Below are 22,408 nucleotides of genomic sequence, written 5' to 3' on the forward strand. Positions count from 1 at the left end.
ACAGCTTCCGGAGACAGACTAAACATCGAGGCCATGTTCCGAGCAACGTACACTATCGGCGGAACTCATAAGGAAGGTAATTGCTACGTTTGTTGTACTGACCTTTCCCTGAATGTTCTAGGATCAGATCTAATGGATGAGTTTGGACTCTGGGACGTACCATTTTCATCATTCTGCAAGCTGGTCGGTAGCCAACAACCAGATCACCAGGTAGTCGAATTGAAGGCCAATTTCCCCGATGTGTTCACCAATCGTATGGGACTGTGCACCAAAACACAAGTGCATCTCACTCTCAAGTCGGACGCTCAGCCAGTATTCAAACCCAAGCGGCCAGTTTCGTACAACATGGAGGCCGTAGTTGAAGACGAGCTGAAGCGGCTTGAAGATTTGGGTATCATCACACCAGTGACGTATGCAGATTGGGCAGCTCCCATCGTAGTTGTCCGCAAGCCGGATCGCTCCGTGCGCATTTGTGCGGATTTCTCCACCGGATTAAACAATGCGCTCGAATCAAATAGCTACCCGTTTCCACTCCCGGAAGACATATTTAATCGGATGACAAATTGCACGATGTTTAGCCACATAGATCTGTCGGATGCTTACCTACAAGTTGAGATCGACGAGGAAAGCTGGTAGCTCGTCACCATCAACACCCACAAGGGGCTCTATCGTTTCAATCGGCTTTCCCCCGGTGTCAAGTGTGCACCCGGCGCTTTCCAGCAGATCATGGATGCCATGCTAAGTGGACTCCCGTGTACATCTCCATATCTCGACGACATCCTTGTTGGTGGCCGCAACGCCGAAGAACACAAACAGAATCTGTACCGTGTTCTACAGCGCCTTCAAGAGTATGGATTTACGGTAAAATACGAAAAGTGCCGATTCTTCATGCGCCAGGTGAAGTACTTGGGCCAGCTTCTGGATACAGAGGGCATTCGTCCGGACCCGGACAAAGTGAAAGCAATCGTCAACATGCCTCCTCCCCACGATGTTCCAACGCTTCGTTCGTACTTAGGTGCGATAAACTATTACGGAAAATACATTCAGGAAATGCGTACACTATGCTAACCGCTGGATGAGCTGCTCAAGGAGGGTTCCAACTACCAGTGGTCCGACGCTTGCCAGTGTTCCTTTGATCGTTTCAAGGAAATCCTCCAGTCGCCGCTCATGCTGACGTCAAATGTGGGCATTGGGGCTCGCATTGCACACCGATTTCCAGACGGATCAGAGAAGGCTATTTACCATGCATCCCGAAGCCTGACGCCAGGTGAATCCCGGTACAGCCAGATAGAGAAGGAAGCCTTGGGTCTGGTGTATGCGGTCACAAAATTCCACAGAATGATCTTCGGAAGGCAGTTTGTTCTTCAGACCGACCATAAACCGCTGCTAGCGATTCTCGGTTCAAAGCGTGGAATACCTCCGTGCACAGCTAACCGGCTTCAAAGGTGGGCCCTCACTATGCTTCTGTATGACTTTCGGATCGAGTACATTTCCACTGACCATTTCGGACATGACATCCTTTGACATCCTTTCTCGCCTAATCAACTCACATATTAAGCCGGACGAGGACTACATCATTGCGTCGATTGAGGTTGAAACTGTAATCTGCAACATCGTCTGCCAGTCTATCGAGCATCTTCCTATCTCGTACAAGACGATAGCGAACGAGACCAACCAGGATCGGACATTGCAGAAAGTCATGGATTTCGTGCACAAGGGCTGGCCAAGTGATTTCAAGTCTCTCTCCGGAACACCGGAGTTCCAGCAGTTCTTCGCACGTCGAGATTCGCTGTATGCTGCCCACAAAGTCCTGATGTACAGTGACCGGATCGTAGTCCCGAAGAAGCCGCAGCAGAAAATTCTCCAACAACTGCACAGAGGACATCTAGGGATCGATCGCATGCGTTCGCTAGCGCGCAATTTCGTTTATTGGCCCAATATCGATGACCAAATCACCACGCTAGTACGCGCTTGTCAGGAATGCGCCTCGGTCGCAAAAACTGACACTAAGACAAAGCTTGAATCGTGGCCGGCCCCCGAGAAACCTTGGCAGAGAGTACACGCAGATTTCGCTGGTCCCATCAATGACACATACTTCCTACATACTTCCGACCAAACGCATAACCACCGCTGCTATAGTGTCGAGTCTTCGAAAGATCTTCGGAAGATTTGGTATGCCGGAAGTTTTGGTGACCGACAACGGTCCGCAGCTTACAAGCGACACCTTCGAGGACTTCTGCGAGACAAACGGGATAATGCATCTCAAAACAGCACCGTTCCATCCCCAAAGCAACGGACAGGCGAAACGCTTTGTTGACACCTTTAAAAGGACTGTCAAGAAGATTCAGGCTGGAGGGGAAGACCTGGACGAAGCACTCGATATCTTCCTAAATTGCTACAGATCAACACCCTATCGTAGTGCGCCCTAGAATGTGTAGGACGAGTAATGTATAATGTGTGGCTCCCGGAACGGCAACGTTTAATCCGCTCACACAGCAATCAGCTACGGAAACGTTATGACGATTGTAATGGAGGACCCGATCAAGCAGAGCAAACATTCCACTTATTATTCTGCTAGACACTTGGGGTCTGAAGCCGTCGGAAGATTCGACTGCTACTGGAGCAGCACCACCACCAGCTGAACCGGAAGGGTAAAATCACTGCAGCTTGAGTTCTTGCGAGGGCTCTTCGAACCGTCTACTCCACAACGTCGAGCTCGAGTTCCATTTCGAGTACCTGATCCAGATGAAACACTCCTGCGTCGCTCGTCGAGACAACGGCATGCACCGGTACGCTACGAGCCGTACCAGCTCTTCTGAAAGGGGAGGTGTTGGAGTGCGAACCTATTCCCCTAGACTCACGGCTGTCACCCGACAGCTGTCATTCGACCGGATGCTATCGCAGTCATCAGAGTATGACTAATTATAACTTTGTATTCTGTCCGAAAATAAAGTTTATTTGTTTTTGCCGTTACATCACTCGGTTCATTCTTACATTGTAACACAGTGCATTAGAGGTAACAAACTTTTTTCGAAAAATTATAACTAACATAATAATTACAAACCACACCACGGCGACCACATCACAGAATCGGTTCATGCGGTGAAACATTACAAATTCTGCATGCTTTATATGCTCATCTGTAATTGAATCTAACAATTCTCAGTTGGGTGTACGCGTGCAGCGTTTGGTTCGTGGCAAATAATACCATTCCCACCGAAAAGACTCAACTTCTGGGTGCAATCAGTGTGCGGCAGTCGGGCAGTAGTGTTTCGCAAATATTCACTTCAACACTGCTATTGCATACTTGCAGGATACGAATGGTTGCTTCAAGTTTGTTTCCAACCCCGATCCGAAGACAATTCTCCAGTGTCTTCAAATCTCGGCAGCAGATAATCCTAAATAATGGAAGCAAAGTTCAAGTTATTGGTCTTGAGGAAATCCATCAGTAGTCGGAGAAGTTTTATTGATATTGCAATAATGTTGCCGTTCTTTTGTCCGTAACTCATCCAATCATGGCCGGGTGGGTCCGGGTAAAGTCCTTCGATTGCTGTCAGCAGAAGCAGTTCTGTTAGTGAATTATTTTTCAGTCCGTGATGGAACCCGGGAGCACGTTTCAGCGTCACACTGATTGGAGGATCGGGGCATTTCCTCGTAATAAATTATCAATGTTCTGTATTGCGTCATTTTTTTTTATGCTGCTGCTGTGTGCCTTCAGCACTTGTGTCCGGGTGCCTGGATGCTGGTTCGAGCAGAACTCTGAGCCATTTACATCGTAGGTACTATTGTTTTTTTTTTCTGCACACTCCCCATCATTCGTTTGGATTTCCTTTGTAGGACCCAGACCCAGACAGAATCAGCTACGTTCCAAAGCATTCGATATTGTTCGGTAAATCGATTTACATTTTTGTCCCTCTCACTGCCATACTCTGTGCAATGTTTTGCGAACAAAGTCAATTTTATAGCCACTTGAGTCAAACGATGGGTGAAATTGTGACAGCGGCGCATTTTTTATCGGGAAATTGACGGGGCCGTTCCTCTCAATTTATCTTACTGCTTCAACTGTAAGCAGGTTTGCACTCGCCGTTTGTCTATCGAATGATTAAGGTTAAGCATCATTTCGTTTCTTTATTAGCTATTTGAGATATGCTGATTGCAAAAAAAAAACAAATCCTGACCAACCGGTGACAAGTACGTTTTTCGTATAATACTGAATAGCATCATTTTATAATCTGGTCCCTATTGGAGGGGTATCGCTGGACATTAAATACTGCTTCACTAGGAGTATTTAAAGCATTATCCGTGTGTAAGAGAAAGATTAAATTGGAAAATTAATCGTCCAACGGAACCATATCTAGGAACTGTTGACGCTGCATTCGTTCAGACACACAAGACAACCCTTCGGAGAAGCAATCGGACCATCTTTCGAAGGAAATTCGATGCTGGGATTGTCTTCAGACTGAATATTGATATAGTTGTCATCCTTTCTTCCGCGTCTGTCTGCTTTCGGAGCGCTGATGGATGGCATTGTGACGACGATGCTCGCTGCTTCAACCAATTTGCCCAGCCAATCTCCGAATTCCGAAAGCGTAACACCGCTTAGTTCTTGCCGGTGGTACGCCCAGTTCAGCCTGATAGATGGCGGTAATCTTTCGGTCAATTCTTGGAGCAAGGCTACGTTTCACATATACTCGTTCAGTCCTGAAGCTGTGATGGTGGCGCAAACGTTCTGAACCGCCACTCCGAAGTCGATCAGTGTATTTTCCGCTTTCGGTGCTGGCATCTCCCGAACTTTGTTGACAAGCGAGTGAATAATTATGTCAAACAGCGTCTTCAGTGTCGAAGTTAATCCCGGTAATTTGCCGGATGCTTTACCCTTCAGACTTCGTTGGAGTCGTAGCATGTTTTCCTCGTTACTAAAGCCGTAGATCCTGGTTGAATTCTCGTAGCTCGCTATTAAAAGTGGCAGATTACCGGAAAATGTGGGAAGCTCCTTGTTGACAGCTTGATGTGCCGAAACCTGACTCTGGTTTAGCGAAGGAACATCGAAGAAACCGTTTACGTTCGGTTGGAATACTGTCGCCTCATAGTTCAGTCCGGCAGTTCCAGCAGCTGTCGCATGCCGTTGTAGAAGCTGATTTCGCTTCTCCAACTACTTCTTCTCTAATGCTTACTTCTCTTCGGAGTTGCTTGATCTCTTTTTTTCTCGATTTGTTTTCCGTGCTGAGCACCAATGCTACCGACACCAGGGAGGCAGCTCCCACACCTGGACCCTACCTATCGACCCATCGACTCATGAACCGTGGACCAACGGCTTTACTTCCCGTGATCAGAGATGTTATGTCTCAGAACATCCAGGCGGCGCCGACTGGGATTGAGAACCCAGGCCTGCTGGAGTGAGGGGTAATCACGCTTACCACTACACCACCGGCGCCGCTTGCTTGATCTTTTTGTGTACGTTGTTTTTATCCTTAACGAACACGTAGAGTTCATCGATCTTCCTCCTGACCTCCGTCATTTTGGTTCTCCCAAGCTGCAGATCTTGCTACAGCTGGATATCGGTGTGAATATCTGGCTTAGCCCAACGCCTGGCTGCTCTCCTTGGAAACTTTGGAGTCCTCTGCTCACATTGGGACTTACTGCTGCTGCTGCTGTAACTAGCAGTGGCCACTAGGTTCGACACTGGTGATCTCTGCAATATTCCGCTCCTTGCGAACACGTCCGCTCCTCCGTTTTCACTGTCTGGCGTCTTGCCACTAAAACCCATTCCTCTCTCCTCTGCCTCGATCCCCCCGGGACCACTGTGAAGCGACTACTTCGGGGGTGGCTGTGCTCATGCACTTGTACGACAAGCTGGCATTGCTAGATCGCTGCTCTTCTCTTCATGTACGCTGCAGCTCCGACATAATCTGCGTGACTGCCCTGCTGACGGCATTCCAAGTACCATCCTCTCAACACATTTCAACGACGACATTCTCCACGTTACGGAAGGGCATCTCCCTTTGCACCGCCTCGAACCTTGGACAGTTGAAGACCACATGCTCCGGCATTTCATCGACGTTGCCACACTCCGGACAGAGGGGTGATGCTGCGTGTCCCAACCGATGCAGGTATTTCGTGAAGCAGCCGTGGCCAGACAGGAACTGCGTTAGGTGGAAGTTGACTTCTCCGTGTTTTCTGTTCACCCAGGTCGAAATAATCGGTATTAGTCTATGTGTCCATCTACCGTTCTCCGTCGTGTTCCACTCCTGTTGCCACTTAGTCAATGACTCCACAACTTTCCGCCTGTAGCACTCGGTGTCCTCCACCAGGGTGATACCGATAGGGATCATTCCAGCGATAACGTATACTGCTTCCTTCGAGATGGTTCTCTACGCACTCACGACTCACATGGCCATGACCCGGAACGTACTGCTCAGTTTCCTTTGGTTCTGCTTCGTTTCCAGCGCTGCAACCCCGGCTGGACCTCCATATATCAGTATCGATGACGACACACTGACCAGAAGACGCCTCTTGCTACTGCTGGGACCAGCGTTGTTCGGCATGATTCTGACTATCGCGTTGAACCGGCTGATATTCAACGTGGCTGTTAAAGTTTAGTCGGTCATCGATCATCACTCCCAGGTATTTCAACATACGCTTCGAGGCTATGGCGTGCTCCCCGACGGTGATTTCTGCCCCCTGTACCGCTTTACAGTTACTAACCAATAGCACTTCCGTTTTTTTGTGGGCTATCTGCAGCTTCGCTTCTTGCAGCCAGTTACCAATCATGTCGATCGCCTCGGTTGACAACACTTCCACCTCTTCCAGCGTCTCGCCTGTTACCGTCAAGACCAATTCGTCCGCAAATCCAACGATCTCAACTCCTTTGGGCAGCTTCAGCATTAGCACGCCGTTGTACATCCCGTTCCAGAGCGTTGGACCAAGGATGGAGCCTTGTAGAACTCCCGCTGTGATCCTAATCGATTTCTGTCCCATGTATGTCTCGTAGACCAGAACCCGGTTTTGGAAATAACTCCTCAGAATCCTGTACAGATAGTCAGGGACTCTCATTCTATGCAGCGCTTCGGCGATGGCCTTCCAGCTGGCGCTGTTGAACGCATTCTTGACGTCGATCGTTATCACGGCGCAATATCGATCTACTCTCCGCTTCTGTTTGGACGATTTCTCAGCTCTTTCGACCACTGTCCGAATTGCATCCACCGTCGATCTCCTTTTCCGGAATCCGAACTGCCTCTCCGACAATCCGTGAGTTTCCGAGTGTATTCAGCAGGCATATAGGCCTGTACGATGCTGGATCCCCCGGCGGTGTTCCTGGTTTAGGCAGCAACACTAGCTTCTGTATCTTCCACCTGTCAGGGAAGTGACCCTCGTCCAGGTATTTCTGCAGCACCATCCTGAACATGTCCGGAGATGCCTGGATCGCTGCTAAAACGCTACGTTGGGGATTCCATCCGGACCAGGAGCTTTCTTCACCTTCAATCCTTTCGCCACTGCTACGAGTTCCTCGCTGGTGACTTCGACGTTATCTCCCTCTCCTTCTCCATACGGTGTAGGTGGCCAGGTCGTTTGGTCGTGCTTCGGAAAAGTTCTTCCACAATGACTTTCAGCTTCTCTGGGCACATTTCAGCGGGCATCGTTGGACCTCTGATCTTCGCCATCACGACTCGGTATGCGTCGCCCCAGGGGTTGGCATCAGCGTCTCGACACAGCTCCCTAAAACAGTTCGACTTGCTCTGATTTATGTCTCGTTTAAGAGTGGCATTAGCCACTCGAAACACTCCTCTTCGTTCCTCTCTGTCTGCTTCCGTTCTTGCTCTCTGAACACGTCTTCTGGCTCTGAGACAACTAGCACGGAGAATGCTAAGTGCCTCGTTCCATTAGTAAACTGGACGCCGTCTGTTATTTGGCTCCAGTTTCTTCGGCATGGTCGTGTCACATGCTCTCACTAACGTTTCTGTCAGCTCGTCCGCATTTAGATCTGTGGGACTCCTGTCCACACGAAGTGCCTCAACGAAAAGATCCTTGTCGAAAGCTTTCGTCTTTCACTTCCGGTCAAAAGTTCTCGTCCTACGTACTGCCACAGCATTCCGTTGGCCGAAGCCATATCGTATCGCCTGATGGTTGCTATGGGTATATTCTTTGCACACTCTCCAATCCATGTTTGCCATCAGCGACGGACTGCAGAAAGTAACGTCGATAATGGATTCCCGGTCATCTCTGCGAAAAGTGCTGCTGGTGCCTTTATTGGCCAGCATAAATTCCAGTTTTGCCAGAGCTTCCAGCAGACTGTGCCCTCTTGCATTGGAACATCTGCTTCCCCACTCCACTGCCCAAGCATTGAAGTCTCCTCCAATGACTACCGGTCGTCGTCCGATCAGCACTTCGGTAAGTCCATCCAGCATCTCATGGAACTTCTCCATCGTCCATCTGGGGGGTGCGTAACAACTACACATGAAGTTTCCGTTGATTTTGGCGATCACGAAACCTTCGTATGAGCTCGTAACCACTTCTGCCCATAACTTGTATAGCAGCCATCCCAGCTCTATCCGCCACCCAGTTACCGTTATCGAGAGGGACTCGATACGGTTCCACAACGATTGCAACGTCGCACTTTATTTCTGTTGTCGACTGCCACAACAGTTGCTGATCAATGTCGCAATGATTGAGGTTTATTTGCGTTACCTCCATTACTGTTGGCCTGCCATCGCCTTTTTGTATGCTAGGCATTTGAAGCCTCCCGTCGTATGATCGTTACCGTCCTCTTTTTTGCAGAGCATACACCTCAGTTGCTTCGTGCAGCCTCTTGCAATATGGCCTTTCTCTCCGCATTTCCTGCACAGATCAGATCTGCCAGGGCCATTGCAGTTCCTCGCCTGGTGACCGAATGCCATGCACTTGAAGCATCGCTCCAGTTGCTTGGTAACCCGAGGAGTGGCTTTCATAGAGCACAATGACCAGCCAACCTTGACCTTGCCCGTCTCCAACAGCTTATTCGCTGCAACTGTCGAAAGCCGTATAACCGCCGTTTGCATGCCGCCGTACGCCTTCCTCATGCGGATTGACATCGGGACATCTCCTAGATCACAGTGCACTCTCAACGCACTTCTTAGCTCCTCTTCTGTGGTGATCTCGTCCAGGTCCCTGCACTCAACCACTGTCTCCTGGGATAGAGCTCTTACGCTCGCCCCTTCGCCAAAAGACTTTTCGACGAGCTCCTTGAAGGCTGAGCTCTTGATAGCAGGATCCTTCTTCAGCGCAAAGAGCATCACGCCTTTCTGGGTGCACCTGATTTTCACCACGTTCTCTCCTAGTTGCTTCAACTCCGGATCCTCTCGAACCTTCTGGAGGAGTGCTGCATACGACGTTTTGTCCTTAGCTTCGACGATCAGAGCATCGCCCTTACTTCGCTCCCGCCGAGTCCTGGGTATCTCCTTCTTCTGTTCAGCTTTCTTCTTCACTTCTTTCTCCTTCCGTTTTTTCCACTTTTCCTTCGGCTTCTCGACGGTACGCCAGCCTTCCTCCTTTTTGTCTTCTTTGTCGTTCTTGACTTTTTTCAACTCCTCTTCCTCTCCTGGCGTAATTCTACATTCAACTCATATCACTGATCACTGCTACAAACACTAGGGACACGTGGGATGTGATAATTACCACATGGAACACTTTTTAGTACCACTTATGTGCTTTCAATTTAACTTTTTCTAGATCAAAATTGTAATTATTTTAATTTTTGCAAGAGCGAAAACGACGCAGCAAAACAAAAACACGTAATTTTTGCAGCGCGGCCTACTTCGATTTCAGTTTTGGTATAATCCAACAGTTATCCGAAAAGAACCCCTAGGGAGGTCAGGAAAGTATTCTTAATGAATTCCGAGGTGACTTGAAAATAATTCTGAAAGGAAGGCTTTGTGAGGAAAGGTTCAGGAAAAGCTGGTGAAATGTCCAGGAATTGTCCAGTTCAGAGAATCTCTGAGAAGAGTTTAAAGAGAAGTCAGAGGATAATTCCAAAAAGTATCCCAAACTCCACAACTCCAAACAAATTCAGACAAGAGTACCAAAGCAATACTGACAAGAACTTCTTAGGTGTTCTGAAATTAATTTCAAAAGAATTGTGAAAAGAATTTGAAAGGAATCTGTATCTGAAGTTGATTCAATTCCAATGGAATCTTAAGGAGAATTTAATATTTTCGACAACGTCAAGGATAGGCAAGGGGTGGTCACTCTACACACTTATTTTGCGCCAACATTTTTCTCAGTGTACCTCAGTGTGCCGCAACTGTATCGAAAGTGCCATGAAGTAGAAGAAGTCATTGAACTGACTTTTGTTTGCTTGTGAACAATGCCTTGTTTGGCAACTCGGTATTTTAACAACTCTTGTTTTTGTTTTGATTTTCAATGTTTTCAAAAACATCAATCTTCGGCGGAAGGCCGACCCCGCACAACGAATGTCAATCATTAGTCAACCAGTCCTTCTAGGAGCCGGCGGAGGATTTGCACCGAATTTGTCACCACCCGAGTATCATCCGTCGGAGAACTGGAAACCAACACCGGCCGGAACACACGTCGGACTGATGAAGGACGCATCGCTAACCCGAAACGGACCAGTCAACTTCATCCAACCCACACAGCAACAGGGCGCAGTGATGATGGTCTACGGACTCGATAACAACACAGCCAACACCTATAAGCTGTTCAATCTGTCCTTCCTGTATGGAAATGTTGTCAGAATAAAGTTCCTGAAGACCAAAGAGGGTACCGCCATGATCTAGATGGGAAAGCCATCGCAGTCGAACGTACACCCTGCCGCACAATTCGATCAGCTTCAAGGTCTACAACGCCTCCAAGAACAATCACTTCCCAGGCCAGCAAAAATCGCACCACTTCTTCAATACCCCACCCGTATGCCGTCCGAGGATCTGCTGCTGACTGCATTCACCACCAAGGACTGCCACCCGTCGCAAGTGCGAATGGGAACCGCTGATATCGGAAATTTCCTCCTCCAGATTGGTTGAGTTCCCGAGCGTAGCCCTGGCGGTGAACGCCATCATGAAGTGCTGGTGGTGTAGTAGCGGTGGCGATGGATGTATTCGAGCAGTTCTTATGGTCGGATGGTATAGTTTTTGTTTGGTTGACTTTCCAATTAGAACTCAAGCACCGCTTGTCGTGACCTGCCCGAGATTTCCAACGTCGGCCACAGCTACACGAATTAGCGATTCAGCTCCCACGGCTGCGGCTGCTTCCTATACTGCTTCTGATTTAGTTGCTGCTGCTGCTGTTCCTTCTGCTGGTCCGTCTACTCTAAAATTCATTAAAAAAAGACGGACCAGCAGCAGAATTGGAAGCAGCCGCAGCTAGTTCGTGTAGCCATGGCCGGAAACCTCGGTCAGGTCAAGATACCGCTGTCATCTGTTCTTCGTCTGGGAGGAAATGTGGATGCGACTGCCGTCACGGGTGTAACGATTTTGAGAATCCATGGCGATACTTGGTGGAGAATCACGGTTGTTTTGAAAATAATTTGATTATATTGTGGCAACATCAATAACAAATTTTGACACATGCACACTGAAGCGCAGAAAAAGTTCAGTGTTGCCAGTAGCTTTAAAGATCATAAAAATTGTAACCATGGGTGCCAAATAGCGTCAATGACGACGCCCGGGGGTGCCCAAGTTTGATTTTGGCACACTGTGTAGAGTGACCAATAGAGTGATGCAAAATATGAAATTTTCGCTCCACAATACTTAAACGATTCCAAATCGGATCCTGACTAACCTCTCAAAAGTTGAACCCATTTGGTGAGAAACTGAGATGGCACAAACCATTTGAAGTTTGTATGGGAATTACTATGGTAAAACCAAGATTTTTGTTCATGTCATCTATAATTCACCATATCGGTCTGCTTCAAAAGTTTTCAACTGTTCTTGTAGGAAATTTTCCCAGCTACAACTTTGCTCAAGACCACTTTTTAATTAAATGCAAGGATCGAAAGTTATCAATGGTTCAATGTGCTGATGTCTTATGATCATGCTCAATCAACTAATCAGCAGGCAACATTGGTGTTTCTGGGGCGTTGAATAGGACACAAAAATCATGGCTACTATGTCACACTGCAAAATACAGTGTTGCCTACAGAGCAGCTGCTTGATCATGTCATAAGTTTACCAATCTCTTAAATAATTAATAACTTTTTCCTGTCTCGTTTTACATAGAAACAATCTTCAGCAAAGTTGTAGCTGAGAAAATTTTCTATAAGAATGGCTATCGAACTGTTTCGCAGCTCAATATGGAAAAGACTAGAAGGCAATGAACAAAAAGTTGAGATTTCCTATAGTAATTTACATGCAAACTTAAAATGGCTGTGCGAAGTCTGTTTCTAACCAAATGAGTTGTAACTTTGAGAGACTAATCAGGACCCGATTTGAAACCATTTAAGCACTGTGGAGCGAAAAAGTCAAATTTTGCATCAGTCTAGTGACCAACCCCTTGGATCAAATGCAACATGATTATTTTCATATTACACAAATATAGCGCTGTAGAACGTGTTGTGTTGGTTTGCATACACAGATTGATGGAAAATTATTGCCTCATGCTGAATTGATGATAATATCGAGGTTTTAGGCTCTGGATTCGACAATATTCAAAATAATCATTTTGGCCAGAATGAATTTGATTATTTTGCTTTTGAGGATTGCTTCTGATTTTGACAATTTTGGGTTGGATAATCAAGCAGTTGTGAATACAGGGTGGACTCGATTATCCGGAGTCTTGAAAAAAATTTCACTCCGGATAATCGAGCCCTCCGGATAATCGAGCCATTTAAAAAAAATTTTTTTTTTTGGTCTCATGTGGTCTCATTTAATGTTTTTAGTGGTCCAATTGAACGCTATTGAAGGATTATGGAATCAGACCACTGGTTTCGTAGATATGGCCGGAACAAGTTCCGGTGTTTATGGGCCATGAGGCTAAACTTGACTTGAAAGGAACAAAACCCATTAAGCGACACATCAAATTAAATCAAAATTTTATATCAAGATCAATGGTGGCAAACATTAAGTACCTTGGACCATATTGGCCACTTCCGGGCAAGTTCCGGGTGCCTCCGGAAAAGTGGCCAGAACCAGACTTGAATAATAACCTATCATGCGACACATCAGATTATATCAAAATTTGATAACCAGATCAATGGTGGAATAAATTAAGTACCTTGGACCATATTGGCCACTTCCGGACAAGTTCCAGGTGCCCCTGGAAGTGACCAGAATCGGACTTGGATAATAACCTATCATGAGGCACATTAAAATACATCAAAATTCGATAAGAAGATCAATGGAATTGAACCCATAGACCATCCGCTTGAGAAGCGAACGTGTAGCCAACCACGCCATAGGACCCCTCAACTTGGGAAAAATCGTAATCGCGAGTGTGTAGAGACAAAGTTGAGCTTGGCTAAAAATCACGGCGTGAAGGCACCATATTTGACGCGGTTCCTAACTTGACGCACTCGATCAATTTCGACCATTTTCCATTAATATTTTTGAAATGTTAACATTCCGGTGCTCTAGGGATGATAGTGTAACAATTCAACTGATGGTTGCTGATAAAACGGCTGCAGGCGAAAATGAAGACGAGAATGCGGAATTCGATGTCATGTCTGATGCTGACATAGTCAATGCTGTTCTTAACCCTCCGTTACTCGCGCCAACGCCGCCAACTTTTATAACACGAGAAAATTACTGTCTTCGACAAAGTTGTTTAGGAGGTCAAAGCATTTTTGGCTGGTAAACAGTAGTTAAGAATTTTCTCACCACGTGGCATAGATGTACACTTCTTGCATACACACTAAAAAAATCTGAATTTTACTGGTGATGTAAACATCCATGCATGCAAACATTCATGCATGTAAACTTCCTTTTCACGTAAACTAGCAGCTTGCAAGAAATGTTGCAAACAAAGGTGGAAAGTTGCATACAATATATGGAATATTGCATGACATGTCTCATAAATTTACACGATTTATAATGTAAATTTGTATGATTTATGACGCTCCATTTATGTGCATCATAGTAACGGAAATTTACACTACTTTTTTTTAGCTGTGTATGCTATATCTCGAGATCCTAATCAGATAGAAAGTTACTGTCTGCAACAAAGTTATTCACGAGGTCAAAGTCTTTTGGCTGGTAAACAATAGTTTACCATTTTCAAGGCTCTAGGCTTTGAACTCCTGAACAACTTTGTTCAAGACAGTAATTTTCTATCTGGTCAAGAACGTGAGATATTTTATATGCGAGAATTTCACATGTATACTAGCATCATGAAGTGAGAAAATTCTGTACTACTGTCCACCAGCCAAAAGACCTTGACCTCCTGAACAACTTTCTAGCTGATCAAGATCTCAAGCTATTGAATATGGGAGAAAGGCACGTATATACTAGCACCGCATAGTGAGAAAATTCTAAACTATTGTCACCCTACAAAAAGATCTTGACTTTCTGAAAAACTTTGCCGAACACATTTACTTTCTATCTGGAGATAGAGATAGAGATAGAGATATTTTATATGCAAGAGTTTCACATCTATAGTAGCGCCGCAAAGTGAGAAAACTCTGAACTACTGTCCACCTGCGAAAAAGCCTTGACATTCTGAATAACTATGCCGAAGACAGTACCTTTCTATATGGTTTGGAACCCGAGATATTGTATATGAGAATTTCACGTGTATACTAGCGTCGCGTAGTGAGCAAATTCTGAATAGACTTTGATCTCCTGAAAAACTTTGTGAAAGACAGTAACTTTTTATCTGGTCAGGATCTCGAGATATATCACATGCGAGAATTTCACATGTATACTAGCGCTACGTAGTGAGACAATTCTGAACTACTGTCCGCCAGCGACAAGGCTATGATCTCCTGAACAACTTTGTCAGAGACAGTAACTTTCTATCTTGTCAGAATCTTGATATTCCATGTTGTAATCAATTAAGTCAAATCCCACGTAGTATGGTCACAGTTTTCGCGGTTTCCATTTACATTTTCCCTATTATCCGCATTTTTTAGGTGTTTACTGTAATCAAAGTTTAGCTTGTTTAGATCAAAACAAGTTTTTTGAGGAATACTCGTTGGTTTCAGATCGATTGGTAACTCAGCAACAAAATGGCAATGGAAAACTCATGTGTGTTGTACAAAGTACAACAGCATGAGTAACGGAGGGTTAAAGACCCTTTGGTACATTTTTTTTTACGGATCTTCAAAAATTTTGGTTGCCATTCCCCGCCCCCCTGAAACGTGACGTAATTAGTGAACGGACCATCATGGGATTCAGTTTTTGTATGTTGTTGTGGCACATGATATGTTTGATTCCTTTCAGGTCAAAGTTAATCGAAAACCTTTTAACGCCGGATTTTGTAACAAAGGCACACAAACACTTAAATATAGTCATTTCCCGATCTTGTCAGACTGAGTCGAATGATGTATGTTACTCGTCCTCGGATCGAAAGTCGGTTTTCCAAGCGGTTTATGAAAAATAATTTGCAAGATAGGGAAAAAAAATATGACTCCGGATAATCGAGCCATTTTCTCCGGCTAATCGAGCCCCGGATAATCGAGCCTCCGGTTAATCGAGCCTCCGGATAATCGAGTCCGGCCTGTATCAACAAACGCGTATTTGTTGATGTATAATGAACTCATTTGTTCGTTTCGCTTGTATGTACTTCACAGCGAATATATTCAAAACGAACGCAATTCATCTACACTGGGTTGAAGCGCTATTCCTTGCGTGTGATGGTAAATGATAAAAACAGACAATGTTGTTAACACACTGGAAAAGTGTTTGAATTGAAATATTTCAGTACATCATTAAAAGTAATATTATTCGAAAGATGTTGATCTTTAGTGTATCATTCATAAGTTAACATTTAAGAAACGGTATGGTACATACATAAATCGATGTATGTTCATCAATATTATTTATACATAAATAAGACTTCCGGCCCACAATTTAAACTAAATTTAAAAAACCTTAACTCAATTCATTCCAAACTCCTAACAAGTACAGTAAATGTAAAACAGCTCTTCCACAAATTGCATAAATCTTCCCTGGAATCAAGCCAAAAAACAATACACCCCACGAGAACGCAATCCGGACGAGAAAACCGCACAGCCATCCAATCTTACGCATCTGAGATGAGCCACCTCAGAAAAGGAGCGATTTTTGACGGAAAGACCATCAGGAAGCATCGACCCGAACCATTTGCATACTGGGAAAAATATGAATAAATATTAGAAATTATTCAACCTTTCAGGAAAATTTCTACCACACTGTTCTCGGCATTATTTATTCGGGAGCGCTTTACGTTAGTTGGCTGAGGGCCCGTTCTGTAAGTGCTGATGGACCTAATCTTCACAACCACCGCTCGCTGCTCTCTAAAGCGAACGGATGCTAAATCGTGACAAGAATATATGCGACTGCTTTCAGCTTCAAAGAATGATGGTAAAATATTTTCCAGCAGCTTGACTTATGATTGACGGATGCAAAACTCTTCTGCGTGGGTATTTTTGGGAAAATGGTAATGAAATTCAGGTGAATAGCGAGCTCATTTCCATAAACGAATTGAGTGCAGACCGCGATCGAGGAAAATGGCGTGGATCCTACTACGATAACCACCGACTGTTCTGTAATTAGATTCATTTGCGTTCTCGCAGAAAATGCCTACCTCAAGGTACATACTCCCGGCAGCAAAATCGCATTAGGGGTGGGTGGGTGTCGTCAATAGACAGCAAAGGAAGCATGTCAAGCGGTTTCCTGATCGGTATTCGACGAACGCTCTCATAGAAAGGAACCGGGAGTGGCTTTCAACATTGGTTGACGCGGCGTTTGACAAAGCACCTTCAACGAAGAATGGTGGTGCGAACACAAACGAGCCGGAAACGAAGTGGAAAACACTGACGGCAAAGTTTTCGCAAGACCATGGTAAAACACTGCTAAATGGCATTCCGACATCGGAAATCTGCCGAGTGGTCATTTTGATTTTTTTTTTCTATTTGGCCTGCCTTTATCAGAGTGTGAAAATCAGCGCTCTGGCTCTTGGAATTTTGTTGCATTTTCCCACTTTCTATAGTCGAGAACGGAGGGTTGACCGATCAAGGGGTGGAAAGCAATTTAGAAACGTTTTCCTTCCCATTGAACTGCCACTGTTGATACTCCGATTGTTGGTCTTTCGGTGTTGGAATTTCCGAAAGAACGAAACTGCAAGGTCAGTCATTCGTTGCACATATCTACTCTACTACTCTTAGTTCGTGACAGTTTGAAGAGTGTCCGTTTCCTCCCGCTGGCCATAGATTGGTCCACAAGTTCATAGGAGGGAGAGAGAAGATTGCTCCAGCATATCAGTCGATGGCTTTTCTAGTGGTGAAAGCTTTCAAACAATGAAATGAAATTAGGTTTTAGCGTTTCCTCCGGGAAACCCGTCCACCGAGCGATGAGCTAGCATTTCGGGCTTTTCATTTGATGCTGGGATACATTTGACTACGGGGTGGTTCCTGTTTTTTTTCGGATGGAAAGATGATTTGCAACAATACATTAAAATATTTTATTAATACATTGTGCACATTTTTTTAAGGACCGTGCAGGTCGTAGTTGCTACTCCGTTACTGAGCAGAACCTGTGAAATTGTACCGAGAACCACATATACCATGGGATTAGATTTCCATCTTTGATGTACAAGTTTTTCACTGATTTATTCTATCGACTTGACAATCGTTGTTGTTACCAGAGACCGAGTAGGATCGAAGTGTGCGTTGTTCAAAGATGGACGTGATTTTTTTCTCCCGTCAAATATATAGATTTTGTTCGTTTTCTTTTAATGTTTCGGGTGGTTTCGGTTAGATTTGAGTGCGATGTTATACAGAAATTTTTGATTTACGGTTTAGCGACTTTTCAGTCTATTTAATTGTTTATGAGAAAGTTTGAACATACTGAGAGTTAAGCACATATCACCGTTAGAGACGTGTGTGTGAGAAAACTTGCGAAAAAAATCTAAGGGCACCGGGTGCATTGCCAATTATACAACGGTGGACCTAAATGGTCTACGGATGTATTTGTCTAATGACATTTGAGTTTCGAATCCGTTTCCCACCCTAGTATTTTTGCGCAACTGTCCTCTACACAACATTCACAACATACACAACAATCGTCTATTATCGACCATATGTGCTTGTACCGCAACCACTCAGTATCAGTCGATGTGAACAAAGACAAGTATACGTCGAAAAATAATGCTACTTTACATATTATTTTAAATATGAATGAAGAGTCCCAAAATATCGTTAAAAAAATTGCAATGACTTCATCAGAAAACTTAAGCTTGTGCGATCAGACGAATTGACGTATGAATATTTGTTAATAAAAGCGGATTCGTCCAGGTATATCATAAAGATTATTCATGGTTACTCCAAGAGTAACAAGCTCCAAAAACCAATGTTTTTAATGGGTGCAGAAATATTAACCTAGGATGTGGTTTAACATACGTCTTTAAGGATAAGTGCTGAGTACATCAGGAAAGTCCTATGAAGTCCAAGAAAATTTCGTGAACTTAATGAAGATTTCAGAATTTCCTGGCAGTTTAAATAGCTTCAAGAACATTTCAGGAACTACAATAAAACTTCTGGTAAGTGTAAAGCTTTTCGAAAAAGGTCAGAGAGCTTCGAGAAAGGTCTGATAACTTCAGAGCAGTTCAATGAACATCCGAAAAATTGCGTAAGCTTTAGGAAAATTCCTAAAACTTCAGGGAAATATTGAGGATTTAAAAAAATGCAGGAAGCTTACAGATGATCCAATATAAATGTCCAGAAACTTCTAGGAATTTGGAAGTTCCATCAGGAAAATTGCGGGACCTTTAATAAAAACTTTATGTTATTTACATTCAGGGGGAAATACAAGTAACACGTCAAAAACTCGACGATTTTCGGAATTTTTTTTTGCGAGCAAATGAAACAACGCAAACGTTTTGGTTTTTTTTTTGCATTAAATTGCTTAAATCTTCCTCCACATTTGAGATTTTTTTTCATTGGTGTGTGACCTCTGTAGCTCCTTGGGGTCACACCGGAAGGAGGTCGCCTCCGGTGGGGATTGGTAATTGGCGGGCGTTCTAGAGACCTGCAAAATGGACAAAACTTACTTTTATAAATTGGACCTTATTCAGAAAAGATTTTTGTTCTATGTGAACCTCTAAAACCCAAAAAAAAAACAAAATTAAGAAAAAAATACCTGAAAAAAAAGTTGATTTTTCACTTTTTTTTCCACTTTAGGCAGACCTGAAAATTATTTATTATTATTTTTTTCATGATATGGTTCACATAGAGTAAAAATCTATTTCCTTTAAGATGCGCCAGGTTTCAAGTCATTTGGATGAGAACTTTTTGAGTTATCTTTCCCGCCAATTTGGAAAACACCGTTTCGAGAAAAACGCGTGCACCTTCCTCGTGCTCGTAGCATTTAAAAAAAAAAAATTAAAATAAAATATAAAATAACGATAAAAAAAAATTTTTACTTGTGTTTCCCCCCTTAATATGGCTCTTTTTTATTGCGAGAGCCTTCAAGAAGGTCTGAGAATTTCATGTAAATTACAGGATCAAGGAAGTTCTGAGAACAATGGGGAAGTTTTAAGATCAGATGTCAAGAAGCAATCCAATAATTTCAGGAAAATTGCAGGAATTTTACAGAGGTTTCCAAATGTCAATTGTGTTTAAATACTTTAAGGGAACTAACCTGAACTTTGGGGCAGGTCTGAAAACTTCAAAGTAGTTCCATGAATATCATGAAAATTGTGAGTCTTTCAGGAAAGTTTTGAGAGCTTCAGATAAGTTTCGAGGGTTAAAAGGCAGGAAAAAAGCGAGAAAATATCAAGAAGTTTAAAAAATTGAAGATATTCCACAAGACATCAAAGGAATTACAAAAAAAAACCTGAAGCTCCGATAAATCCAAGTAGATGCAGAAAACGTCGGGAAGTTAAGATTAATTCATTAATTGCAGGGCTATTCGAGAAACATCCTCAGAAGAATAACGAGAGCTTCATGGAACTTACTAGAACTTTAGTAAAGATTATAGAACATCAGAGTGATCAACACATTGTTTAGGAACTTTAAAGCAAATCCGAGGAATGAAAGCAAAGCTCGAGGATTTCGGGGAAGATTCACGAACAGACAGCGAGATAATAAGATAAGATCTTCTATAAAACTATGGCCACTTCAGGGATGCTTCGATAACTTCAAGACAGTTCAACAGCTTCTTCCAGTCTATAAAACTATGGCCACTTCAGGGATGCTTCGATAACTTCAAGACAGTTCAACAACTTCTTCCAGAAACTAATTTAACTTTTGAGAAGTTTTAAACATGCAAGGAATTCATGAAAACTTAAAAGAAGTCTACAGAACTTGATTAAAACTGTGAATACTTTAAATAAATTCCAAAAGAATCTCAGACAAACTAGGTCCAGAGATCATCAAGCAATCCCAGAGATCTTAAGGGTAATCTCAATAATTGCAGGGCAGTATTTTAGAGAAGTTTAAAAATCTCTTAGGGCTAGCTTCGATTAATTCTGGAGCTCCATGAACTCCAGGAAAATTTCAGGGACCTTTGAGAGTTCTGGGAATTTCAGAAAAGTCCAGACAACTCCTGAGAAATTTTGAAAACTTGAAACATATTTTGGAAACTTAACAAAAGTCCAGAAATTTTCAGAGAAAATCTTCATGTGATAAACTTCATGATGATTACGCGAACTTCTAGGTAGCTTCGAGAACATCAAACGTGGTCAATGAATCTCAGTTCAGTTCAATTAACTAGATATGAATTCCCGAAAACTGCACTTCTGGTATCCTCAAGGAAGTCGAAAGAACTTTAGAGAAGTTTTAGGATTGATAGGTAATTTCTTAATTGTCTGGGATGTTCCGATTAAAGACTGTACTCGAAAAAAGTGAGATGCACAAAATTGGACTCCATTTTAAGTCGGAGTTTCTTCAAACTTTCAGGAAATAATGTTTCTAATTCATTGCTTTTTTAGATTTCCGCTCCAAAACAATGACTTGCCCTTGACACCACTCATAAGATTTTGGGCAATGGTGTGGCCATTATCTTGTGATACTTTTACCCACTGTTTCTTCAAAGCTAGCTCGTTCTCCAACACCTTAGGTGTTTTACGAAGTCTGGCCCAAAACTTCTCAATCGGGCGAAGTTCCGGCGAGTTCGGTGGGTTGCCGTCTTTTGGTACCGTGAGGCTGCACGATGCGCTTCTGGAGGCACTCGTCCCGGTACATTTGCCCGTTGATGGTACCCGTCGTGATGTACGGCTGCCCAAACCAAGAACTTTTTGGCGAATTTGTCAACCTTCTTCTATCTTACCTCCTCAGGAACGGCCAACCGTGATGTGACAGCGTAAAACACCTGCCCCGGCAACTGCTTTGTGTGTGCCTTGATGCAAGTCTCGTCGTCCATCACGAAGCATTTCGGTTTCGTCAGCCACTTCCGGTACAGCATCCTGGCACGGGTTTTGGCCACCGTGTTTTGTTTGTCGTTCCGGTTCGATTCCTTTCGGACCTTCTAGACGTGGACCTCCCTTAGCTCAGTCGGTAAAGGCGCAGCTACAAAGCAAGACCATGCTGGAGGTTTCTGGGTTCGATTCCCGGTTCGGTCAAGGAATTTTTCGGGTTGAAAAATTTCTCGACTTCCCTGGGCATAGAAGTATGATTGGACTTGCCACACAATCATATCAATGCATAAATGGTACAGGCATCGAAAGCTCTCTATTAATAACTGTGGAAGTGCATCTAGAACACTAAGTTGCACTAAGCAACTAAGTTGTTATCTCTTTTATTTGAAAATCAATGGCTAGTTTTTACTGAAACATATGACTTTTTGACGTAGAACTACGTCTGTGATTTCTATATGGGGGTACACTTTGTGAAAACCGAAAATGGAACATAAAACAAAATTGTGAAAGATTTTGAACGTTAATAACTCAGCTGTCCTTGGTCCAATTTCAAAAATTGTATCACCAACCGATCAGCAATATTTCTACCCATCGATAGAAATGCTTTCGACAGTTGATTTTCGACAAGAAACTATAGGAAATGGTAAATGTCCAGCACTGTCCAAAAGCGTCGAATTAACTAATAAATCGACCAATTACATACATGCATATGCTGCTTTCCCAACACAATCATCAGAGAATCATTCCTAGATGAAACATGTCGATGTAGCATTACGACGAGGCTCGGTAGCTCAGTGGTTACCGTTTCTGCTTACTGAGCAGAAGGTCGGGGTTCAATCCCAAGGCCGTCCCCATCCTTGCAATGTTTCACATTGCCTTGTCCTAGCCCCACTAGATTTAAATAAAAATAAATTCGGCTATAACCGATTGC

At 43.8% G+C, this 22,408-nt stretch overlaps 1 protein-coding gene across 1 annotated transcript; it reads left to right on the top strand.

Annotated features, from left to right (window-relative positions):
• The first annotated feature begins 33 nt into the window (after window positions 1–33).
• Window positions 34–636, top strand: LOC135703110 (uncharacterized protein K02A2.6-like). The gene is made up of 2 exons (XM_065224213.1): window positions 34–76; window positions 122–636. The coding sequence occupies exons 1-2, from the start codon at window positions 34–36 to the stop codon at window positions 634–636; spliced, it is 558 nt and encodes a 185-aa protein (XP_065080285.1).
• Window positions 637–22,408: the final 21,772 nt, after the last annotated feature.

This window comes from Ochlerotatus camptorhynchus, unplaced genomic scaffold, assembly GCF_037179485.1.
Source record: "Ochlerotatus camptorhynchus isolate MF236.1 unplaced genomic scaffold, CSIRO-AGI_Acam_v1.1 ptg000209l, whole genome shotgun sequence".
In the NCBI taxonomy this organism is placed as follows: domain Eukaryota; kingdom Metazoa; phylum Arthropoda; class Insecta; order Diptera; family Culicidae; genus Ochlerotatus; species Ochlerotatus camptorhynchus.

Excerpts from the sequence above, each read along its gene's own strand:
- LOC135703110 (XM_065224213.1), top strand. The coding sequence starts at position 34 with ATGTTCCGAGCAACGTACACTATCGGCGGAACTCATAAGGAAG. Across the intron at positions 77-121 it reads CGGCGGAACTCATAAGGAAG|GATCAGATCTAATGGATGAG; the intron begins GTAATTGCTACG and ends TGAATGTTCTAG.